At 52.4% G+C, this 23,529-nt stretch overlaps 2 protein-coding genes across 2 annotated transcripts; both read left to right on the forward strand.

Moving 5' to 3' along the window:
- The first annotated feature begins 5,184 nt into the window (after window positions 1–5,184).
- Window positions 5,185–6,363, forward strand: LOC119958622 (zinc transporter ZIP1-like). Its single transcript, XM_038787103.1, has one exon. It carries the CDS (start codon window positions 5,185–5,187, stop codon window positions 5,959–5,961), a length of 777 nt encoding a protein of 258 aa, XP_038643031.1. The 3' UTR covers window positions 5,962–6,363.
- Window positions 6,364–14,260: 7,897 nt separating this feature from the next.
- On the forward strand, window positions 14,261–23,389 carry LOC119958669 (CREB-regulated transcription coactivator 2-like). Its single transcript, XM_038787236.1, has 4 exons — window positions 14,261–14,444; window positions 18,947–19,057; window positions 21,476–21,577; window positions 23,305–23,389. Exons 1-4 carry the CDS (start codon window positions 14,328–14,330, stop codon window positions 23,368–23,370), a joined length of 396 nt encoding a protein of 131 aa, XP_038643164.1. The 5' UTR covers window positions 14,261–14,327; the 3' UTR covers window positions 23,371–23,389.
- The last annotated feature ends 140 nt before the right edge of the window (window positions 23,390–23,529 follow it).

Below are 23,529 nucleotides of genomic sequence, written 5' to 3' on the forward strand. Positions count from 1 at the left end.
CCTCTCTCTCTCTCTCTCTCTCTCTCTCCTCTCTCTCTCTCTCTCTCTCTCTCTCTCTCTCTCTCTCTCTCTCTCTCTCTCTTCCCCCCCCTACCCTGCCAGCACTGACCACCGTGTGGTGAATTGAGTCAGTGTGAATGGTGACAGGTGGCACACACAGCCCTTCCCCCTCGGCGACAGTCCGCCCTGTGGAACCCACACGGTTGGCCCTGGCGCATTTTGATTTTTACCGCCCCACCTTGGGGAAAGTGCCGTGTTTCTGTTGTTTGTGCGCTTGCCTGACTGTGGAAGGTTAAGGATCGTCTTACAGCGCTCAGAATGAATCGCGAGAGAGGTGATGACTGACTTTGACGGGAGCTGTGGCTTTATGTTGGGTTGAAGTGGCACACTGTGAGGTCTCTGATTTAAACCACTTACTCTGGTATCCCTGGCACTGCTTTGCAGTCCCTCCTCGAGCTCTGCACACTTTGTGCCACCGACCAGCTTCCTGCCTGTCAGCCGTGGGTTTGGCATGTTCCAATTGAGTTGCTGTGAATTTTCTAGCTCAGGAAGATTGCCACACTCGTCCCTCTAACACCACAACTGTTTGCTAACCCAGTCCATCCTCGGGCTGGCCTTCCAAACTCCTGTTCGATGCAAATCTCAACGACTCTCCCGCCTGAACTCTCTCCCAATGCCCAAGAATCATCCGTCGCTGCCACTCGCCCACAGTCCGTCTGTCGTAGTCACCCAGCCGGATAATCACAGCGGGTGGGGCGAGGTACACATCACTAGAATCCACTCGACCATAACGGCGGATCAGGCTGGATGAGCCATTCAGTCCATCGAGCCAGCTCTGCTGTTCAGTTAGATCGTGATATAAAAATCTATCTTGGCTTTGGACATACTTAACGACCCGGCCTCTGCAGCAAAGAATTCCACAGATTCACTCCCCTCTGAGAGAAGAAATTCCTCCTCATCCCCGTCTCAAATGGGCGATAACAATGAATCAGAATTCAGGAGGGAGATGGCTAACCTAGTGGAGTGGTGCAGCGACAACAATCTCTCCCTCAGTGCCCACAAAACTAAAGAGCTGGTCATTGACTTCAGGAAGCAAAGTACTGTACAGACCCCTGTCAGCATCAACGGGGCTGAGGTGGAGATGGTTAGCAGTTTCAAATTACTAGGTGTGCACATCAACAAAAATCTGTCCTGGTCCACCCACGTCAACGCTATCACCAAGAAAGCACAACAGCGCCTATACTTCCTCAGGAAACTAAGGAAATTTGGCATGTCCACATTAACCCTTACCAACTTTTACTGATACACCATCGAAAGCATCCTATCGGGCTGCATCACAGCCTGGTATGGCAACTGCTCGGCCCAGGACCGCAAGGAACTTCATAGAGTCGTGAACACCGCCCAGTCCATCACAAGAACCCGCCTCCCATCCACTGACTCCATCTACACCTCCCGCTGCCTGGGGAAAGCGGGCAGCGTAATCAAAGACCCCTCCCACCCGGCTTACTCACTCTTCCAACTTCTTCCATCGGGCAGGAGGTACAGAAGTCTGAGAACACGCACGGACAGACTCTTTCCCCGCTGTCACCAGACTCCTAAATGACCCTCTTATGCACTGACCTGATTAACACTACATCCCTGTATGCTTCACCCGCTGCCGATGCTTATGTAGTTACATTGTATATCTTGTGTTGCCCTATTATGTATTTTCTTTTATTCCTTTTTCTTCCCATGTACTTAATGATCTGTTGAGCTGCTCGCAGAAAAATACTTTTCACTGTACCTCGGTACACGTGACAATCAACAAAATCCGATCCAATCCTCTGGTCCTTGACTCTCCTGCTAGGGGAAACATCCTCTCAACATCGATCCTGACCCCCCTGAGAATCCGATATGTCTCAATAAGGTCTCCTCTGATTCTTCCTCAGTCCAGTGAGGTCCAACCTACTCAACCTCCCCTCATGAGAAAATCCCTCCACACCCAGGATCGCCGAGTGATCCTTCTCTGGCCTGCCTTCAATGCCAGTATATCTTTCCTTTATCAACGGGGCGAAAGCTATTCACAGTATTCCAGGTGTGGTTCAACCAATGCCGTGTATAGTGTCAATTCCCTTTGGAGCAAAGGACAATGTTCCATTTGCCTTCCCGGTTACCTGCTCGGCTGCCAGGGACCAGCGCACAACCGTTTGGAGCTATTTTTTAGTATCTCCCCAAGTCCTCTCCAAGGCCAGGCTACGAAAGCAAATCAAGGGATATGGCGGCTGTGAGGGGGAAACGAGTTCAGTTGGAAGGTCAGCCATGATCTTAGTGGTTGATGGAGCAGAGTTTCGGGGCTGTATGTTCTACTCCTGTTCTTTCATATGATCTCCTTCACCGTGCTGACTATCAGTGCGTTACAGAACAGACGTTACAGCCACCAATATTCCTCATTACAGTCTCCGACGTGTTACTGAACATAAACTATAGCCAGCAATGTTCCTCATTACAATCTCCAATGTGTTACAGGACAGACGTTACAGCCACCAATATTCCTCATTACAGTCTCCGATGTGTTACTGAACATAAACTATAGCCAGCTATATTCCTCATTACAGTCCCCAATGTGTTACTGAACATAAACTATAGCCAGCTATATTCCTCATTACAGTCCCCAATGTGTTACTGAACACAAACTATAGCCAGCAATATTCCTCATTACAGTCCCCAATGTGTTACTGAACACAAACTATAGCCAGCAATATTCCTCATTACAGTCCCCAATGTGTTACAGAACAGACGTTACAGCCACCAATATTCCTCATTACAGTCTCCAATGTGTTACTGAACATAAACTATAGCCAGCTATATTCCTCATTACAGTCCCCAATGTGTTACAGAACAGACGTTACAGCCACCAATATTCCTCATTACAGTCTCCAATGTGTTACTGAACACAAACTATAGCCAGCAATATTCCTCATTACAGTCCCCAATGCGTTACTGAACATAAACTATAGCCAGCAATATTCCTCATTACAGTCCCCAATGTGTTACTGAACATAAACTATAGCCAGCAATATTCCTCATTGCAGTCTCCAATGTGTTAGTGAACACAAACTATAGCCAGCAATATTCCTCATTACAGTCCCCAATGTGTTACTGAACATAAACTATAGCCAGCAATATTCCTCATTACAGTCCCCAATGTGTTACTGAACATAAACTATAGCCAGCAATATTCCTCATTACAGTCCCCAATGTGTTACTGAACATAAACTATAGCCAGCAATATTCCTCATTACAGTCCCCAATGTGTTACTGAACATAAACTATAGCCAGCAATATTCCTCATTACAGTCCCCAATGTGTTACTGAACATAAACTATAGCCAGCAATATTCCTCATTACAATCTCCAATGTGTTACAGGACAGACGTTACAGCCACCAATATTCCTCATTACAGTCTCCGATGTGTTACTGAACATAAACTATAGCCAGCTATATTCCTCATTACAGTCCCCAATGTGTTACTGAACATAAACTATAGCCAGCTATATTCCTCATTACAGTCCCCAATGTGTTACTGAACACAAACTATAGCCAGCAATATTCCTCATTACAGTCCCCAATGTGTTACTGAACACAAACTATAGCCAGCAATATTCCTCATTACAGTCCCCAATGTGTTACAGAACAGACGTTACAGCCACCAATATTCCTCATTACAGTCTCCAATGTGTTACTGAACATAAACTATAGCCAGCTATATTCCTCATTACAGTCCCCAATGTGTTACAGAACAGACGTTACAGCCACCAATATTCCTCATTACAGTCTCCAATGTGTTACTGAACACAAACTATAGCCAGCAATATTCCTCATTACAGTCCCCAATGCGTTACTGAACATAAACTATAGCCAGCAATATTCCTCATTACAGTCCCCAATGTGTTACTGAACATAAACTATAGCCAGCAATATTCCTCATTGCAGTCTCCAATGTGTTAGTGAACACAAACTATAGCCAGCAATATTCCTCATTACAGTCCCCAATGTGTTACTGAACATAAACTATAGCCAGCAATATTCCTCATTACAGTCCCCAATGTGTTACTGAGCATAAACTATAGCCAGCAATATTCCTCATTACAGTCCCCAATGTGTTACTGAACACAAACTATAGCCAGCAATATTCCTCATTACAGTCTCCAATGTGTTACTGAACACAAACTATAGCCAGCAATATTCCTCATTACAGTCCCCAATGTGTTACTGAACACAAACTATAGCCAGCAATATTCCTCATTACAGTCCCCAATGTGTTACTGAACATAAACTATAGCCAGCAATATTCCTCATTACAGTCTCCAATGTGTTACTGAACACAAACTATAGCCAGCAATATTCCTCATTACAGTCCCCAATGTGTTACTGAACATAAACTATAGCCAGCAATATTCCTCATTACAGTCTCCAATGTGTTACTGAACATAAACTATAGCCAGCAATATTCCTCATTACAGTCCCCAATGTGTTATTGAACATTTAAAAAAAATACATTTAGAGTACCCAATTATTTTTTCCAATTAAGGGGCAATTTAGCATGGCCAATCCACCTACCCTGCATATCTTTGGGTTGTGGGGGCGAAACCCACACAAACATGGAGAGAGAATGTGCAAACTCTACACGGACAGTGACCCAGGGCCGGGATTCGAACCCAGGTCCTCAGCGCTGTAGGCAGCAATGCTAACCACTGCGCCACCGTGCTGCCCGTGTTACTGAACGTAAACTATAGCCAGCAATATTCCTCATTACAATCTCCAATGCTGAATATACAGCCAGCAATATTCTTCCTCATTGTGCCCTGCACTAGCTCGGGGACGGACTGGGTGTTGATCTCTGGCTGGTGTGGAGATTGGGGAGGTGCAGGGGGGTGAGGGTCCAGCTCTCTCTCCCCCTCTCTCTCTCTCTGACTCGCATCCGTTCTGTGACTCGTGTAACCGTCCTGAGCAGATGATTTCTGTGGGGGGGGGGGGGGGGGGGGGAACTGCCTGTGGTTTGTGGTTTCCCATCTCCGGGAACGGAGGTCACAGCTGGCCTGGAATTTACAGGTTGTGTGCGAACTTCCCGATTGTTACTCATCCATTGTGAGCAATTGCACAACGGCGCACTTGCTCTGAGCGTATGTATGCAATAGAATAAAGATGGGGGCACATGGTCCCATTTGTCAATTTAATAACGTTCGCCTCCACACCAGTGACCTCCTCCTCAAAGTGTGTCTTGTGCTTTCCTCTGTGTTACAGCTGCAGTTCCCGCTCCCGGAGTTTATTGTGGCGATGGGCTTCTTCCTGGTGCTGATCATGGAGCAGATCGTGTTGGCCTGTCGCGATCAATCGAGCAACCTGGAGGAGACCAGGTCTCTGCTGGGCAGGTCGTCGAGTGGGAACCTGCACTCGCACCACCACCTGGGCTCGGGGGAGGGCGGCGCTCTGCGGGACGAGGCCGGCGCCCACTTCCACGTGGATTTCAACTCCCACTCTGCCATCCGCTGCTTGGTGCTGGTCTTCTCCCTCTCCCTGCATTCCATCTTCGAGGGCTTGGCGGTGGGCCTGCAGGAGACCAGCTCCAAGGTGGTGGAGATCTGCGTCGCCCTCTCGGTCCACAAGTGCATCATTGCCTTCAGCCTGACCCTCAAGCTAGTGCAGAGCCGGCTGAGGTGGACAGCGGTGGTCTGCTGCATCGTGATCTTCGCCCTCATGTCCCCCCTGGGGGTGGGCCTGGGCATCGCCCTGACCGAGGACTCCAGCCACCGGCTCGTCCGCTGCGTGCTGGAGGGGGTGGCCGCCGGGACCTTCATCTACGTCACGTTCATGGAAATCCTGCCCCACGAGCTTAACTCCTCGCACCAGCGTCTGTGCAAAGTCATCATGCTGATCCTGGGCTTTGCCCTGGTCACTGTGGTCCTTTTCATCAAGGTGTAGGGGCGGCTGAAGGATTGTTCACGCGCGTACTGACCGTCTCGTAGGAGTTCAACTCAATCCGCTTGCGCTCCAGCTCTCCTTTAGGCCCTCTCTACCCCCCCCACTTTTAGGAGCACCGTCATAGAAGCTGGCACATTCAGCCCCTCCCCATCGCCCGCCTCCCGCCGTGCCGCTTTAACCTTCAATACCCTTGGCTCGCAGTAATCTACTCGCTCTTATTTTGTTCAGGTTCTGTACCTCAGTCCTAGTCCCCCATTGGTCGGTGCAGTTATCACTTTGAAATCACCCAAAGGATGGAGACAGTCTTCAGCTTGTAGAGAGAGAGACTAATACACCTTCTTGCTTTGACTGCAGCTATCCAGCTCTCAAAACGAAACTAAAACACACCCTGTAGCAGACAGCCCAGCTCTACCCACACTCTGACATCACTGCAGCTATTTAATAAACACCCAGTTCGTAAAGGTTCTCTCACATGGCACCCCTGGGTTCGAGAGAGAGGGGAAATCAGCCAGGGTTCCTGCTGCTGATCACTGTCCCGTGATCCCTGGGTTAGAGAGAGAGAGGAAATCAGCCAGGGTTCCTGCTCCTGATCACTGTCCAGTGATCCCTGGGTGAGAGAGAGAGAGGGGAAATCAGCCAGGGTTCCTGCTCCTGATCACTGTCCAGTGATCCCTGGGTTAGAGGGAGAGAGGGGAAATCAGCCAGGGTTCCTGCTCCTGATCACTGCCCAGTGATCCCTTGGTTAGAGAGAGGGGAAATCAGCCAGGGTTCCTGCTCCTGATCACTGTCCAGTGATCCCTGGGTTAGAGAGAGAGAGAGGGGAAATCAGCCAGGGTTCCTGCTCCTGATCACTGTCCAGTGATCCCTGGGTTCGTTAGAGAGGGGAAATCAGCCAGGGTTCCTGCTCCTGATCACTGTCCAGTGATCCCGGGGTTAGAGAGAGGGGAAATCAGCCCCTGCTCCTGATCACTGTCCAGTGACCCCTGGGTTAGAGAGAGAGGGGGGAAATCAGCCAGGGTTCCTGCTCCTGATCACTGTCCAGTGATCCCTGGGTTCGTTAGAGAGGGGAAATCAGCCAGGGTTCCTGCTCCTGATCACTGTCCAGTGATCCCTGGGTTAGAGAGAGAGAGAGGGGAAATCAGCCAGGGTTCCTGCTCCTGATCACTGTCCAGTGATCCCTGGGTTAGAGAGAGAGGGGAAATCAGCCAGGGTTCCTGCTCCTGATCACTGCCCAGTGATCCCGGGGTTAGAGAGAGAGGGGAAATCAGCCATGGTTCCTGCTCCTGATCACTGTCCAGTGACCAACTGCTTACAATTTGATATTGAAAACTGCTTTCTCGGCCTAGGGGCGAGAGAGCTGGGATCTCCCTATTGTGCTCTGAGACAGCTGTCATTATCCTCGAGTGTAACCCTTTAATAAAAACAATCCGAGTCTCCATCCATGTTGGTCAGAAGACACTTTTCATTTATCCTCAGTTTATAGATGGAGGGGGCAGCACGGTGGCACAGTGGTTAGCATTGCTGCCTACGGCGCTGAGGACCTGGGTTCGATCCCGGCTCTGGGTCACTGTCCGTGTGGAGTTTGCACATTCTCCCCGTGTCTGCGTGGGTTTCACCCCCACAACCCAAAGATGTGCCGGGTAGGTAGATTGGCCACGCTAAATTGCCCTTTCATTGGAAAAAATAATTGGGTACTCTAAATTTAAAAAAAAAAAAAAAAAAAGTTTATAGATGGAGCACCAGCAGCCAATTAATAAACTTAATCGCATAAACCTCACGATTGTAATGGTGCACAGGAACAGGCCCTTCGGCCCTCCAAGCCTGTGCCGACCATGCTGCCAGTCTAAACTAAAATCTTCTACACTTCCCGTGGTCCGTATCCCTCTATTCCCATCCTATTCATGTATTTGTCAAGATGCCCCTTAAATGTCACTATCGTCCCTGCTTCCACCACCTCCTCCGGCAGCGAGTTCCAGGCACCCACTACCCTCTGTGTAAAGAAACTTGCCTCTAAACCTTGCCCCTCGCACCTTAAACCTATGCCCCCTAGTAATTGACCCTTCTACCCTGGGGAAAAGCCTCTGACTATCCACTCTGTCTACGCCCCTCATAATTTTGTAGACCTCTATCAGGTCGCGTCCTGAACCTCCAGTGAGAACAAACCAAGTTTATTCAACAGCGTTAACTAATTTATTTCCACACCTACCCTTGCCGTTAACCTTCTGACTGCCCGATAATCCTGGAGACATGGCGGAGGGAAGGATTCCTGGCTATCGGCCCCCCCCCCCGATGTGACAGTGTGCCTTTGTGCTCCCATGATAATGTCCCTGCCGGGTGTTGGCAGGCTACAAAACTCCTCGGTCCATCTCAACCCAGAGTTCTTTTAATTTTTTTAAATCGCCCCTCAAAGTCGAATTTAAAATTAAACGTGAAGGTGCAGCTTCGTGTTAGCCGGGGTCCTGGTGAGATTCTAATGCGACCATTTCTGCTTCTGGCCGCGGTTTTATCGACATGCTTTTGTATAAATGTAACACTATTTTGTGTAGACTGAGAGAGAGAGAGAGAAATAAAAATCTTTAGAGATCTGGTGTGATTTTATTCTCGGCGGGACCCACTCGGCACTCTTGGCCGAAAGGGAAAGGCTTACGTAGAACATACAGTGCAGAAGGAGGCCATTCGGCCCATCGAGTCTGCACCGACCCACTTAAGCCCTCACTTCCACCCTATCCCTGTAACCCGATAACCCCCCCTCACCTTTTGGACACTAAGGGACAATTTATCACGGCCAATCCACCCAACCTGCGCATCTTTGGACTGTGGGAGGAAACTGGAGCACCCGGAGGAAACCCACGCAGACACGGGGGAGAACGTGCAGACTCCGCTCAGACAGTGAGCCAAGCCGGGAATCGAACCTGGGACCCTGGCGCTGTGAAGCCACAGTGCGATCCACTTGCGCTGCCCCGGTAGGCTTGTGGCACGATTAGAGCCAGTTGAAAATCCATTGGTAGGTTTAGAACATAGAACAGTACAGCACAGAACAGGCCCTTCGGCCCTCAATGTTGTGCCGAGCAATGATCACCCTACTCAAACCCACGTATCCACCCTATACCCGTAACCCAACAACATCCCCTCCCCCTTACTTTTATTAGGACACTACGGGCAATTTAGCATGGCCAATCCACCTAACCCGCACATCTTTGGACTGTGGGAGGAAACCGGAGCACCCGGAGGAAACCCACGTACACAGGGGGAGGACGTGCAGACTCCACACAGACAGTGACCCAGCCGGGAATCGAACCTGGGACCCTGGAGCTGTGAAGCATTTATGCTAACCACCATGCCACCCTGCTGCCCCTGGGTTTCATGGGCATTTTTTATATGAAAATACCAGGAAAAAAAGGTAACAGTTTTTAAAATTTGGCACGGTTTCCTTTGTGTCTAACTATTGCACAGACACCTCCTGTTCTGGCATCTCGTGTTCAAAGAATAGCCTGACACTGGGAAGTTCCGAGGTGCAAAGGGTTCATAGATCTCTGCAGGTTAATCGGGTGGTGAAAAAGGCGAATGGGACACTCGCCTTTATCAATCGGGGCAGAGATTGCAAAAACAGGGAGGTCATGTTGGAGTTGTATAGAACTTTGGTGAGGTCACAGCTGGGGTACTGTGTGCAGTTCTGGTCACCACATTATAGGAAGGATGTGATTGCACTGGAGGGGGTGCAGAGGAGATGTGTGGGATGGAACATTTAAGTTATGAAGAGAGGTTGGATAGGCTTGGGTTGTTTTCTCTGGAGCAGAGAAGACTGAGGGGCGACCTGATCGAGGTGGACAAGATTATGAGGGGCGTGGACAGGGTGGGTAGGGAGCTGCTGTTCCCCTTAGTTGAAGGGTCAATCACGACGGGGACCCAAGTTCAGGGTGAGGGGTGGGAGGTTTAGGGGGGATTTGAGGTAAATCCTTTTACCCAGAGGGTGGTGAGGGTCTGGAACCCGCTGCCTGGGAGGGGGGTAGAGGCGGGCTGCCTCACATCCTTTAAACAGTATGTGGATGAGCACTTGGCAACATCTTCACATCCAAGGTCAAGTGCTGGTGAATGGGATTGGGCTGGCAGCTCAGGTGTTTCTCATGTCTCGGTGCAGACTCGAAGGGCCGAATGGCCTCTTCTGCGCTGTATTTCTGTGATGTCCCTCATGCAGAGGTTCACTGGTTAGGTTTGTTTGTCGGAGCACTAACAATTAGACCGAGTTACAAAGAGGGAGAAAAGAGGGTGTCCGTCCATTGTTATCCAGAGCTGGATAGACTGACACCGTGGAGAGTCGCAGCAACCTGAATAGTGACAGGAGGTGAAACTAGAATGTTGGAAACAGTGTCACAAGTAGGCTGACATTAACATTGCAATGAGGTGACTGTGAAAATCCCCCCGAACATTGCGGCGCCTGTTCGGGTACACGGGGGGAATTCAGAATACCCAATTCACCTAACAAGCCCGTCTTTCGGGACTTCTGGGAGGAAACCGGAGCACCCAGAGGAAACCCACGCAGACGTGGGGAGAACGCGCAGACTCCGCTCAATGACCCAATTCGGGAATCGAACCTGCGACCCTGGCGCTGTGAGGCAGCAGTGTTAATCACTGCGCCTACTTGCTGCCTATCAAGGGTTAATGGGGGGTACAAAATGTTGTATATTACATGCCATGATCTGTTTGAATAGTGGAGCAGGCTCAAATTATAGAAACGAACTGGAATCCCCAAAGTGCAGGAGATGGCCATTTGGCCCATCGAAAGAGCGCCCTTACTGCACACCTTTGGACACGAAGTGACAATTTAGCGTGGCCAATCCACCTAACGTGCACATCTTTGGAGGGAGCCCACTCGGGCACAGTGAGAATGTGCTAACACCACACGAACAGTCGCCCGAGGTCAGAATGGAACTTGGGTCTCACATCTTCAAATTTCACCAGCGGCCCAGGTGGGATTCGAACCGAGGTTCCCCAGAGCATCAAACTGGGTCTCCGGATTACTAGTCCAGTGACGATAACCACCACTCCTTAACACCTCCCCATGGCCTACCCTCTACTCCTGTCCTATGTGAATTGGAAAATATATTAATTGGGGAGAGAGCATAGAATTTACAGTGCAGAAGGAGGCATTCGGCCCATCGAGTCTGCACCGGCCCTTGGAAAGAGCACCCAAGCCCACAATTCCACCCTATCCCCATAGCCCAGTAACCCCACCCCCACCTTTTTTTTTTGGACACTAAGGGGCAATTTAGCCCGGCCAATCCACCTAACCTGCCCGTCTTTGGACTGTGGGAGGAAACCGGAGCACCCGGAGGGAAACCCACGCAGACATGGGGAGAACACGCAGACGCCGCACAGACAGTGACCCAAGCCGGGAACCGAACCTGGGACCCTGGAGCTGTGAAGCAACTGTGCTAACCACTATGCTACTTTAAACATGCAAAAACATTTTTAAAAGAGTACAGGGCATCGAATGTATCAAACACGATGCAACCAGCACAGAGTGCCCATTCGGTGACCATGCCCCTCAATCTGCTGACATACAGCAGATCAATGCTTGCAACCAAATAGCAACCGGGGATTGTGAAATGAAATACACTTTCCTTGGAAGTGCTAAATTAACTCAACAGCTCCGGCCTGGCAGCATCTGGAGGGAGAAACGGTTCACGTTTCAAGTCCGTACGACTTCCCCAGACCATCAAGATCCACAGTGAGATTTGGGCAGCATGGTAGCATAGTGGTTAACACGGTTGCTTCACACCTCCATGGTGCCGAATGGCCTCCTTCTGCACTGTAAGATTCTCCCAAACCGCGGGAGCCTCCAGTCGACGCGAGCGGACATTGACGACGAAATCCAGCGTCATCTCCAATGCGCCAGTGCAGTTTTTGGACACCTGTGAAACAGGATTCGCAGATTGAGTCCTCAAACCCAGCTCCAAGCTCATGGTCTCCAGAGCAGCCGTGGTCCCCTTCCCTCCTGTGTGCATCAGAAACATGGACAATGTACAGCAGGCACCCCAAATCCCTGCAGAGATATCATCAATGTTGCCTCCGCTAAATCCTGCACAGGCGCTGGCAGGATAGACGTGCCAATGTGAGCGTCCTCTCCCAGGCCAATATCCCCAGGATCGAGGCACCGGTACCCTCGACCAGCTGCGGTGGGCGGGCCACATTGCCCACCTGCCCGACACAAGACCCCCACAACAAATACTCCGAGCTCCGTCTTGGACAAGCCATCACTAGGAGGGCAGAGGAAACACTAGGGCAGCACGGTAGCATTGTGGATAGCACAATAGCTTCACAGCTCCAGGGTCCCAGGTTCGATTCCGGCTTGGGTCACTGTCTGTGCGGAGTCTGCAGATCCTGCCTGTGTCTGCGTGGGTTTCCTCCGGGTGCTCCGGTTTCCTCCCACAGTCCAAAGATGTGCAGGTTAGGTGGATTGGCCATGATAAATTGCTCTTAGTGTTGGGTGGGATTATGGGGATAGGGTGGGTATGTTGACCTTGGGTAGGGCACTCATTCCAAGAGCCGGTGCAGACTCGATGGGCCGAATGGCCTCCTTCTGCACTGTAAATTCTATGAACTACAAGGGCATGCTGAAAGCCTTCTGGAACAAATGCAACGTTCCCTTCGACACGTGGGAATCGCTTTCCTCACAACCCACAAGCTGGAGAGAGAGCACGCGCGTAGGGGCCAATCACCTCGAGCATCGCAGGGTGGAGCACGTGAGGCCAAGTTTAAACAGCGGACGGAGGGCGCTGAATCCACCCACCCACCTCATCCAACACCCCCTGCCAAACCTCTGGCAGAATGTGCCGATCCAGGATTGGACTATTCGGTCCCCGCAGGACCCACCTCCCCGGAGTGGAAGCAACTCTCCCTCGACCCTGAGGGACAGCCCAAGAAATAATGTTTCAAATGAATCGTATTGTGTAATGCGTGTTGTTGTGGCGTTAGCCTCTTTGCCAGGTTGTTATCGTCAGTGAGAATTGGTCCTCCGCTGCCTCACCTGGCTGAATAAAGTTTAAATAAGTAAACAAAATAAACACAGCAGAACAGATGTAAATATAGAAAGACAGGTGTGGAACCTGACAGAGACGTAGGACTGGGGAGGAGGAGCGTCGAGGGGGGGGGTGTCCATTTGGAGGTTGGTCAGCTCGGTTGGTCGGACGGCTGGTTCGTGATGCGGAGCAAAGTCAGCCGGTGAAATTCCTGTACCAGCTGACGTGAGCCATGAGGGTCCCGCTTGTGAAACCTAGGCACTTGCCTGGGGTGCGGCGACCCCCACCCCCCAGCCCCCAAAATAAACACAGCGATCAGAAACATCTAAAAAGTCTTCAGATGCTCATGGCTAAGGGGCTGGGGCGCAGTGGGCATTGATCTGCCTGGGCCGGGCCATCATGATTCAGAGCATGACCCTGCTCCTGCCCACTTTGCTGGGGCCTCATCACTAATTCACTGCTGGGGACGGGCTGGTCGCACTCAGCAGGATAAAATATCTACGTACGACTACATCCTGCCGTAGGTAGACATACTTTCTCGGGCCAGACGGTGGGAGTTTGCACGTTCTCCCCGTGTCTGCGTGGGTTTCCTCCCACAGTCCAAAGATGTGCAGGTTAGGTGGATCGGCCATGCTAAATTGTCCCTTAGTGTCCAAAGATGAGAATATCAAGTTGATTGACCGTGCTAAATTGCCCCAAGTGAAATGAAATGAAATGAAAATCACTTATTGTCACGAGTAGGCTTCAATTAAGTTACTGTGAAAAGCCCCTAGTCGCCACATTCCGGCGCCTGTCCGGGAAGGCTGGTACGGGAATTGAACCGTGCTGCTGGCCTGCTTGGTCTGCTTTAAAGTCCAGCGATTTAGACTAGTGAGTTAATTGTCCAAAGATGTGCAGGTTAGGTGCATTGGCCATGCTAAATTGTCCCTTAGTGTCCAGGGATGTCCAGGTTAGGTGACAGGGATAGAGAAGGTGGTCCTTTCATTGGGTTAGTACCAAATAGATGGCCCGAATGGCCCCTCCTGTCCAATGAGGGACTACAGCACCCAGAGGATGGGGAGGGAGACCTGGCGTCACTTCCTTCCTGTGCATGCCGGGAGCTGTAGTCTGCATCAGCAGAGCAAGCAGCGCGGGGGATTCTGGGGATTGTAGTCCGCGGCAGCGGTCCGCGAACGGGGCGAGCGGACCAGGAAACTACAGGTCCCGGCATGCGACGGGAGGCGGTCGGGCGGGATTTTTTTTCTGGCCGGCGGGGCCCCGGTGGCGGTGACGCGCTTTAATGCGCCGGCCGGGCCGTGTCGCCTCCCCGCCCGCCCGCCGCCCGGGCGGCCGAGAATCGCCAGCAACATGGCGGCTGGCAGCAACCCGCGCAAATTCAGCGAGAAGATCGCCCTCCACAACCAGAAGCAGGCGGAGGAGACGGCCGCCTTCGAGGAGGTGATGATGGAGCTCAACCACTCGCGGGTAAGCCGACCAGGCCCGGCGCCGAGCCGGGGGCTCGAGTGCGCGCGTCAGGCCGGGGCCCAGCGCTCAGGCTGCGGCCAGCCGCCCTACTCCCAGCCCGGGGGAGAACCGGTCAGTCCCCGAGCCTGTCACTGTATAACACTGGGGTACAGTACTGGTGGGGATGGGTCTGTCACTGTATAACACTGGGGTACAGTACTGGTGGGGATGGGTCTGTCACTGTATAACACTGCGGTACAGTACTGGTGGGGATGGGTCTGTCACTGTATAACACTGGGGTACAGTACTGGTGGGGACGGGTCTGTCACTGTATAACACTGGGGTACAGTACTGGTGGGGACGGGTCTGTCACTGTATAACACTGGGGTACAGTACTGGTGGGGACGGGTCTGTCACTGTGTAACCCTGGGGTACAGTACTGGTGGGGATGGGTCTGTCACTATAACACTGGGATACAGTACTGGTGGGGACGGGTCTGTCACTGTATAACACTAGGATACAGTACTGGTGGGGATGGGTCTGTCACTATAACACTGGGATACAGTACTGGTGGGGATGGGTCTGTCACTATAACACTGGGATACAGTACTGGTGGGGATGGGTCTGTCACTGTATAACACGGGTACAGTACTGGTGGGGATGGGTCTGTCACTGTATAACACTGGGATACAGTACTGGTGGGGAAGGGTCTGTCACTGTATAACACTGGGATACAGTACTGGTGGGGATGGGTCTGTCACTGTATAACACTGGGGTACAGTACTGGTGGGGACAGGTCTGTCACTGTATAAACACTGGGGTACAGTACTGGTGGGGACGGGTCTGTCACTGTATAACACTGGGGTACAGTACTGGTGGGGACGGGTCTGTCACTGTATAACACTGGGGTACAGTACTGGTGGGGACGGGTCTGTCACTGTATAACACTGGGATACAGTACTGGTGGGGACGGGTCTGTCACTGTATAACACTGGGGTACAGTACTGGTGGGGACGGGACTGTCACTGTATAACACTGGGGTACAGTACTGGTGGGGACGGGTCTGTCACTGTATAACACTGGGGTACAGTACTGGTGGGGACGGGTCTGTCACTGTATAACACTGGGTAACAGTACTGGTGGGGACGGGTCTGTCACTGTATAACACTGGGGTACAGTAGGGGTGGGGACGGGTCTGTCACTGTATAACACTGGGGTACAGTACTGGTGGGGACGGGTCTGTCACTGTATAGCACTGGGGTACAGTACTGGTGGGGACGGGTCTGTCACTGTATAACACTGGGGTACAGTACTGGTGGGGACGGGTCTGTCACTGTATAACACTGGGGTACAGTACTGGTGGGGATGGGTCTGTCACTGTATAACACTGGGGTACAGTACTGGTGGGGATGGGTCTGTCACTGTATAACACTGGGATACAGTACTGGTGGGGACGGGTCTGTCACTGTATAACACTGGGGTGCAGTACTGGTGGGGACGGGTCTGTCACTGTATAACACTGGGGTACAGTACTGGTGGGGACGGGTCTGTCACTGTATAACACTGGGGTACAGTACTGGTGGGGAGGGGTCTGTCAGTGTATAACACTGGGGTACAGTACTGGTGGGGACGGGTCTGTCACTGTATAACACTGGGATACAGTACTGGTGGGGACGGGTCTGTCACTGTATAACACTCGGTACAGTACTGGTGGGGACAGCGCAGAGGGAGCTTTGCTCTGTATCTAACCTCGTGCTGTACCTGTCCTGAGAGTGTTTGATGGGGACAGTGTTGAGGGAGCTTTACTCTGTATCTAACCCCGTGCTGTACCTGTCCTGGGAGTGTTTGATGGGGACAGTGTAGAGGGAGCTTTACTCTATCTAACCCCGTGCTGTATCTGTCCTGGGAGTGTTTGACGGGGACAGTGTAGAGGGAGCTTTACTCTGTATCTAACCCCGTGCTGTACCTGTCCTGAGAGTGTTTGACGGGGACAGTGTAGAGGGAGCTTTACTCTATCTAACCCCATGCTGTACCTTGTCTGGGAGCGTTTGATGGGGACAGTGTAGAGGGAGTTTTATTCTGTATCTAACCCCGTGCTGTACCTGTCCTGGGAGTGTTTGATGGGGACAGTGTGGAGGGCGGTTTACTCTGTATCTAACCCCGTGCTGTACCTGTCCTGGGAGTGTTTGATGGGGACAGTGTAGAGGGAGATTTACTCTGTATCTAACCCTGTGCTGTACCTGTCCTGGGAGTGTTTGATGGGGACAGTGTAGAGGGACCTTTACTCTGTATCTAACCCGGTGCTGTACCTGTCCTGGGAGTGTTTGATCGGGACAGTGTAGAGGGAGCTTTACTCTGTATCTAACCCCGTGCTGTACCTGTCCTGGGAGTGTTTGATGGGGACAGTGTAGAAGGAGCTTTCCTCTGTATCTAACCCCGTGCTGTATCTGTCCTGGGAGTGTTTGATGGGGACAGTGTGGAGGGAGCTTTACTCTGTATCTAACCCCGTGCTGTACCTGTCCTGGGAGTGTTGGATGGGGACAGTGCAGAGGGAGCTTTACTCTGTATCTAACCCCGCGCTGTAGCTGTCCTGGGAGTGTTTGAAGGGGACACTGTAGAGGGAGCTTTACTCTGTATCTAATCCCGTGCTGTACCTAGAACATAGAACAGTACAGCACAGAACAGGCCCTTCGGCTCTCAATGTTGTGCCGAGCCATGATCACCCTACTCAAACCCACCCTATACCCGTAACCCAACAACACCCCCCCCCCCCCCTTAACCTTACTTTTATTAGGACACTACGGGCAACTTATCATGGCCAATCCACTTAACCTGCACATCTTTGGACTGTGGGAGGAAACCGGAGCACCCGGAGGAAACCCATGCACACAGGGGGACGACGTGCAGACTCCACACAGACAGTGACCCAGCCGGCAATCGAACCTGGGACCCTGGAGCTGTGAAGCATTTATGCTAACCACCATGCTACCCTGCTGCACCTGTCCTGGGAGTGTTTGATGGGGACAGTGTAGAGGGAGCTTTACTCTGTATCTAACCCCGTGCTGTACCTGTCCTGGGAGTGTTTGATGGGGGCAGTTTAGAGGGAGCTTTACTCTGTATCTAACCCCGTGCTGTACCTGTCCTGGGAGTGTTTGAGGGGGGACAGTGTAGAGGGAGATTTACTCTGTATCTAACCCCGTGCTGTACCTGCCCTGGGAGTGTTTGATGGGGGCAGTTTAGAGGGAGCTTTACTCTGTATCTAACCCCGTGCTGTACCTGTCCTGGGAGTGTTTGATGGGGGACAGAGTAGAGGGAGCTTTACTCTGTATCTAACCCCGTGCTGTACCTGTCCTGGGAGTGTTTGATGGGGACAGTGTAGAGGGAGCTTTACTCTATCTAACCCCATGCTGTACCTTGTCTGGGAGCGTTTGATGGGGACAGTGCAGAGCGAGCTTTACTCTGTATCTAACCCCGTGCTGTACCTGTCCTGGGAGTGTTTGATGGGGACAGTGTAGAGGGAGTTTTACTCTGTATCTAACCCCGTGCTGTACCTGTCCTGGGAGTGTTTGATGGGGACAGTGCAGAGGGAGCTTTACTCTGTATCTAACCCCGTGCTGTACCTGTCCTGAGAATGTTTGATGGGGACAGTGTGGAGGGCGGTTTACTCTGTATCTAACCCCGAGCTGTACCTGTCCTGGGAGTGTTTGATGGGGACAGTGTGGAGGGCGGTTTACTCTGTATCTAACCCCGAGCTGTACCTGTCCTGGGAGTGTTTGATGGGGACAGTGTAGAGGGAGCTTTACTCTGTATCTAACCCCGTGCTGTCCCTGTCCTGGGAGTGTTTGATGGGGACAGTGTAGAGGGAGCTTTACTCTGTATCTAACCCCGTGCTGTCCCTGTCCTGGGAGTGTTTGATGGGGACGGTGTAGAGGGAGCTTTACTCTGTATCTAACCCCGTGCTGTACCTGTCCTGGGAGTGTTTGATGGGGACAGTGTGGAGGGCGGTTTACTCTGTATCTAACCCCATGCTGTACCTGTCCTGGGAGTGTTTGATGGGGACAGTGTAGAGGGAGCTTTACTCTGTATCTAACCCCGTGCTGTACCTGTCCTGGGAGTGTTTGATGGGGACAGTGTAGAGGGAGCTTTACTCTGTATCTAACCCCGTGCTGTACCTGTCCTGGGAGTGTTTGATGGGGACAGTGTGGAGGGCGGTTTACTAGTGTAATGCTGACGTGCACCATTGTCAGAGGTGTTTTCAGAATGATTCCCATCCTAGCTGAGAATTGTTGTATTTCAAGTTTCTCGTTTGGGTGGTGTTTGTGTATTTCCCGCGCTGGAATCTTGGTCTTTGAGTTTTCGCTGGGTGCGTGTTCCGTGCGGATTTTTGCCACGCTGTTTGAGTGGAACTGACGTTTGATTCTGGTTGACCCTCGATGCCCACCACCCTGCGCTGCTTCCGCGTTTTTCTATACCTGTGTCAGTGTGACCCTGCCAAACCTCTGCCTGTATTTTCTTTGCCCCAGTTACAGGCTCAGAAGGTGCACCAACTCCGCCTGTCACACACTCGAGGGCCGTATTACGGTGGCTCGCTGCCTAATGTCAACGCCATCTCCAGCAACACCGCCGACTTCCAGGTATTTGGGCTGTTTTCTGCTGTGGGAATCTCCGACGAGCTTTTCATATTGGTCCGTGGTGTGGGCACCACAGTATGGATTTGGAGACTCGTCCCATTGTCTCCCTATTGCTTCTATTTCAATAAGTTTATTTAATCTCAGGGGCTTGTCCACTCCAGAGATTTGTACACAAAATCCACGTACTGTTCCACTGCAGCACTGAGGCAGCACTGTCAGAGGGTCAGTACTGAGGGAGTGCCGCACTGTCAGAGGGTCAGTACTGAGGGAGTGCTGCACTGTCAGAGGGTCAGTACTGAGGGAGTGCCGCACTGTCAGAGGGTCAGTACTGAGGGAGTGCCGCACTGTCAGAGGGTCAGTACTGAGGGAGTGCCGCACTGTCAGAGGGTCAGTACTGAGGGAGTGCCACACTGTCAGAGGGTCAGTACTGAGGGAGTGCCGCACTGTCAGAGGGTCAGTACTGAGGGTGCGCCGCACTGTCAGAGGGTCAGTACTGAGGGAGTGCCGCACTGTCAGAGGGTCAGTACTGAGGGAGAGCCGCACTGTCGGGGGGTCAGTACTGAGGGAGCGCCGCACTGTCAGAGGGTCAGTACTGAGGGAGTGCCGCACTGTCGGAGGGTCAGTACTGAGGGAGCGCCGCACTGTCAGAGGGTCAGTACTGAGGGAGTGCCGCACTGTCAGAGGGTCAGTACTGAGGGAGAGCCGCACTGTCGGGGGGTCATACTGAGGGAGTGCCGCACTGTCAGAGGGTCAGTACTGAGGGAGTGCCGCACTGTCAGAGGGTCAGTACTGAGGGAGTGCCGCACTGTCAGAGGGTCAGTACTGAGGGAGCGCCGCACTGTCAGAGGGTCAGTACTGAGGGAGCGCCGCACTGTGAGAGGGTCAGTACTGAGGGAGTGCCGCACTGTCAGAGGGTCAGTACTGAGGGAGCACTGCACTGTCAGAGGGTCAGTACTGAGGGAGTGCCGCACTGTCGGAGGATCAGTACTGAGGGAGCGCTGCACTGTCAGAGGGTCAGTACTGAGGGAGTGCCGCACTGTCAGAAGGTCAGTACTGAGGGAGCGCCGCACTGTCAGAGGGTCAGATACTGAGGGAGTGCCGCACTGTCAGAGGGTCAGTACTGAGGGAGCGCCGCACTGTCAGAGGGTCAGTACTGAGGGAGTGCCGCACTGTCGGAGGGTCAGTACTGAGGGAGTGCCGCACTGTCAGAGGGTCAGTACTGAGGGAGTGCCGCACTGTCAGAGGGTCAGTACTGAGGGAGAGCCGCACTGTCGGGGGGTCAGTACTGAGGGAGTGCTGCACTGTCAGAGGGTCAGTACTGAGGGAGTGCCACACTGTCAGAGGGTCAGTACTGAGGGAGTGCCGCACTGTCAGAGGGTCAGTACTGAGGGAGCGCCGCACTGTCAGAGGGTCAGTACTGAGGGAGCGCCGCACTGTGAGAGGGTCAGTACTGAGGGAGTGCCGCACTGTCAGAGGGTCAGTACTGAGGGAGCACTGCACTGTCAGAGGGTCAGTACTGAGGGAGTGCCGCACTGTCGGAGGATCAGTACTGAGGGAGCGCTGCACTGTCAGAGGGTCAGTACTGAGGGAGTGCCGCACTGTCAGAGGTCAGTACTGAGGGAGCGCCGCACTGTCAGAGGGTCAGTACTGAGGAAGCACCGCACTGTCAGAGGGTCAGTACTGAGGGAGTGCCGCACTGTGGGAGGGTCAGTACTGAGGGAGTGCCGCACTGTCAGAGGGTCAGTACTGAGGGAGTGCCGCACTGTCAGAGGGTCAGTACTGAGGGAGTGCCGCACTGTCAGAGGGTCAGTACTGAGGGAGCGCCACACTGTGGGAGGGTCAGTACTGAGGGAGCGCCGCACTGTCAGAGGGTCAGTACTGAGGGAGTGCCGCACTGTCAGAGGGTCAGTACTGAGGGAGTGCCGCACTGTGGGAGGGTCAGTACTGAGGGAGTGCCGCACTGTCAGAGGGTCAGTACTGAGGGAGTGCCGCACTGTCAGAGGGTCAGTACTGAGGGAGTGCCGCACTGTGGGAGGGTCAGTGCTGAGGGAGTGCCGCACTGTCAGAGGGTCAGTACTGAGGGAGTGCCGCACTGTCAGAGGGTCAGTACTGAGGGAGTGCCGCACTGTCAGAGGGTCAGTACTGAGGGAGTGCCGCACTGTGGGAGGGTCAGTACTGAGGGAGCGTCGCAGTATTTGATGTGCTGTTCTTTGACTTGGATATTACATTGTCTCCATTTCTGCTGGCTGGGCTGAGATTGTGACTACCCCTGTCCTGAATGCAAACCCATCTGACGAAGCAATTATTCTGTAACTGCTTTGGTGTCTGCACTGTCCTGGGTGGGACAGAATCTCTGATTATTAATGACCCAGTTCAACATCCTGTCTGTTTGGAGTTGAGTTATTTTTCAATCTTTTCCAGAGTCCGTTCAACTCAGCGCTAGACTCCAGCCGTGGCACACGTCATCATGGATTGGTGGAGAGGGTACAGAGAGCAAGGCTCATGTCCCCTCACAGACGACAGATATCCTTTTTCCATCGCATGGTCCTACTACAGCTCATTAACTGGCTGACTGCGCCACCGCACAGCCGTAGCCGGGTGCACTGTCCACAAGGTGCACCGCAGCAACTCGCCGTGGCTCAATGGACAGGGCCTGGCAACCCCCAAGACCTCTGGGAGGGCAAGGGCAGCAGACACATGGGAACAGCACCCGTAACAGGACCCCCTCCAAATCAGTCTCCACGCCGATTGGAAACCTGTCCGCTGTTCCTTCACTGTCGCTGGGTCAAAACCCGGCTGCTCTCTCCCTAACAGCATTGTGGGTGTACCTGACTATGACCAGAAGAAATAGGAGTCAGCCATTCAGCCCTTCGATCTGCTCCGCCATTTAATAAGGTGTAACACTCCTCCAGTCCGCCTTCCTGCCTTCTCTCCGTAATCTTTCCTTCCCCAGCTGATTAAGAACCTATCGACCTCGGCCTTCGAGGTCTCGGCCTCCACAGCTTTCCTGGGGAAGAGAATTCCAATGATTCCCCACTCTTTTGAGAGAAGAAATTCTTCCTCAAATCGGTCATAAGTGAGCTCCCCCTGGGCAGCGCAGAGGGTTAGCGCTGCTGCCTCACGGCGCTGAGGTCCCAGGTTCGATCCTGGCTCTGGGTCACTGTCCGTGTGGAGTTTGCACATTCTCCCAGTGCCTGCGTGGGTTTGACCCCCCCCCATAACCCAAAGATGTGCAGGGTAGGTGGATTGGCCATGCTAAATTGCCCCTTAATTGGAAAACAATGAATTGAATACTCTCAATTAAAATAAATAAATAAATGAGCTCCCCCTTTATTCTGCGTCAATGCCCTCTGGTCCTACACACTCCCGCCCTTATCACCTCTTACTCATCCGAACTCCAAGGGGTACAGACCCAACCTGTTTAATCTTTCCTCATACAGCAGTCCCTCCAGACCCGGGATCATCCGAGTAAATCTCCTCCGTACTGCCTCCAAGGCTGATATAGCGAAAGAGAAAATGCTGGAAAATCTCAGCAGGTCTGGCAGCATCTGTAGGGAGAGAAAAGAGCCAACGTTTCGAGTCCGATGGCTCTTTATCAAAGCTCAATGATAATATATCTCTCCTTATGAAAACTGTACGCAGGTTTCTAAATGCGGCTTCGCCGGTACCTTGTACAGTTGCAGCAACACCTCTTTACTTTTATAAATAGCCAACTTTCCATTTTCTTTCCCTATTATCTTCTGTACCTCTGCGGTCGTTTCCTGGGTTTCATGAACATGGACCGCCCCCCCAAGTCCATCTGTGCTCCAGCTTTCTGCCGGTTCTCTACATTTAAATAATAATCCGCCGTCTCATTCTTTCTTCCAAAAATGTACAATCTTGCATCTTCCCACATCGAATTCCATTGGCTAGCTTTCAGCCTGCTTGCTTAACCTTTCTTTATCATAAATTTAGAGTACCCAATTCATTTTTTTCCAATTAAGGGGCAATTTAGCATGGCCAATCCACCTACCCTGCACATCTTTGGGTTGTGGGGGCGAAACCCACGCAGACACGGGGAGAATGTGCAAACTCCACACGTGGACAGTGACCCAGGGCCGGGATCGAACCCGGGGACCTCGGCGCCGTGAGGCAGCAGGGCTAACCCACTGCGCCACCGTGCCGCCCTCCACTCACTTAACCTGTCAGCATCCGCCTGTGAACTGTTGATACCCTCCTCACAGCCGAATTTCCTTGACCGATGTGTTCACGTTGACAGTTCTCCGTACAGTTCGGCTTACTTATCGCCTCCCCCTGACACGAGCTGGAGAAGGTAAGGAGCTTCCTATTTCATTGCTCTCGGGATGTGCCGCCGCGACTCCTTATCTCGGGCGCGTGGCCGAGCGAGACGGGTGGAGATAAAGCGCCCCCGTTTGGTGGGAGGTCACCATTACAGTGCGTCGCCTTTCAGGCGGACATTGCAAATGGCGGAATTG

This window comes from Scyliorhinus canicula, chromosome 30 (assembly GCF_902713615.1).
Source record: "Scyliorhinus canicula chromosome 30, sScyCan1.1, whole genome shotgun sequence".
NCBI lineage: Eukaryota > Metazoa > Chordata > Chondrichthyes > Carcharhiniformes > Scyliorhinidae > Scyliorhinus > Scyliorhinus canicula.